The 1,693-nt window shown below is 47.3% G+C and overlaps 1 protein-coding gene across 1 annotated transcript; it reads right to left on the bottom strand.

Annotated features, from left to right (window-relative positions):
- Window positions 1-200: 200 nt before the first annotated feature.
- Pmar_PMAR007849 (hypothetical protein) lies at window positions 201-1,586 on the bottom strand (the record flags this gene model as incomplete). The annotated part of the gene is made up of 1 exon (XM_002788756.1): window positions 201-1,586. A coding segment is annotated over one exon (1,386 nt), but the record flags the coding sequence as incomplete, so codon positions are not given.
- Window positions 1,587-1,693: the final 107 nt, after the last annotated feature.

The following is a 1,693-nucleotide window of genomic DNA, read 5'->3' as shown; positions in this document are numbered from 1 at the left end:
AATGCATACAAGGGAGGTGTAGTACCACTCGACTCCTCAGATCGACATAACTTATAAGGACCGATACTATCAAAATATGCGATGGCAAAGGGACCATACTGGACACTACATGGTGGAGGACGCGATGAAAGTGCACGACGGCGGTTGGCAGCAATACGACGACTCTGGCAACCAACGCAGTGATCATTAATACGCCTCACGGTCTTATCCATATGCTGCCAATAATAATGTCTCCATATCCAGCGTAGCAACGTAACACGACCCGGATGTCCAGCATGTTGATCATGAACTTTCGTTGCCACCATATGTTGTAGGTTGTCGTCAGCATTAGGAATAACAATCTGGGATATAGCACAACTCCCACGATTGGTATCATCGAGAGCAACATTACCAACCTTACATAATAACCCATTCCGAGTTTCAAAACCCGGGACATCTTTACCACTGGCAATCTTGTCGAGTGTCAACCGCAGACTCGGAATAGCAGCTTGGGAGACCTTAATAGACCATTGCAGTTCTGGGTCTTCAGGAGGATCAGGAACATCTTTGTGCAGCTGAACTGCTGCTGCTAGTGCTACCGTCAAATCCTCATCATCACCCATCATCAAGTCAAGTTCATCATCTTCTGAAATATCCAAGTGCTCATCTTCACCATCGGAGTCTTCTTGGCCAGGAAACAGAGTCACAGTAGTAACCGATCGTAATATATCATCCATCTCTGAGCCACAGAGCTCCAACTTCTCCTGTAACCCCCTATCGGGTCTTGTAGCCCGATCAGCCGGATTCAACCTACCCACTACATGACCAGACTTCACAGAGCAGTCCAGAGATTTCGCTAATCGAGTAAGACCAGAACGAATGTCTTGCACCCGACGTCGCTCAAACGCTGATAAATACTTGGCGTCATAGGCTTCCGAACGTCTCAGACGCCAACAATTGAGCTGAGAGTCCGTAAGGAGCCAGACCTGAGGGGGAGCATAACCATCTTCCGTAAGCACATCTAACTCCTCGCAGATATCATCAAGCAACGACACCCCCAAACGAAGTGCACAAAGTTCAAGCCTTGCTATAGTCCACTTAGAATTCAATGTTTTTTGACGAGCCGCTAGACGACGACCATCAGCAACACCACGAGCATCGGCACATATACAGCCACTACCAGCGGCATCACAGAACACCACCAAGCCCTTCCGAATATCGACAAAGCGTGGTTGAGAACAGGGCTTCACAGAGCATAGAGCACTCACTTCCAAAGCAGTTGACTGTGAAAGATCTTGCGAATCCCAATGCTCAGTAGTAGATGCTGACTTATGTAGTAGATAGCGTTGCCGAGCCGAATATTCAATATTGGTACCGAGAGGATCATAAAACCGACTTAGGACTTGAAAACATAGTCTTCTTGTTGATGGAATATCTGAACCAACATCTATTGTCCTAGGGCAAACAGTGTCAGTCACAGTATCCCAAAGGTAACCAAGTTGCGTGACAGTCTTATAAGTGACCTCGTCATTAACCCCTATATCCAGAGCCTCAAAGCGATACTGAGGGTCTCCACCGAGTATCGACTTACTGGGCTGACACTCCATATGAGCTTGTTCATACAACACTGCTCTTCCCAGGGAGCGGCGTTCCAACAACTTCGTCACACACCAGGCATTATAGAGCAGATCATCCATATACTCACGGAATACCT

The sequence above is a fragment of the Perkinsus marinus genome, assembly GCF_000006405.1.
Source record: "Perkinsus marinus ATCC 50983 genomic scaffold scf_1104296927808, whole genome shotgun sequence".
Classification (NCBI taxonomy): domain Eukaryota; phylum Perkinsozoa; order Perkinsida; family Perkinsidae; genus Perkinsus; species Perkinsus marinus.
This window is presented reverse-complemented; position numbering and strand designations above follow the sequence as displayed.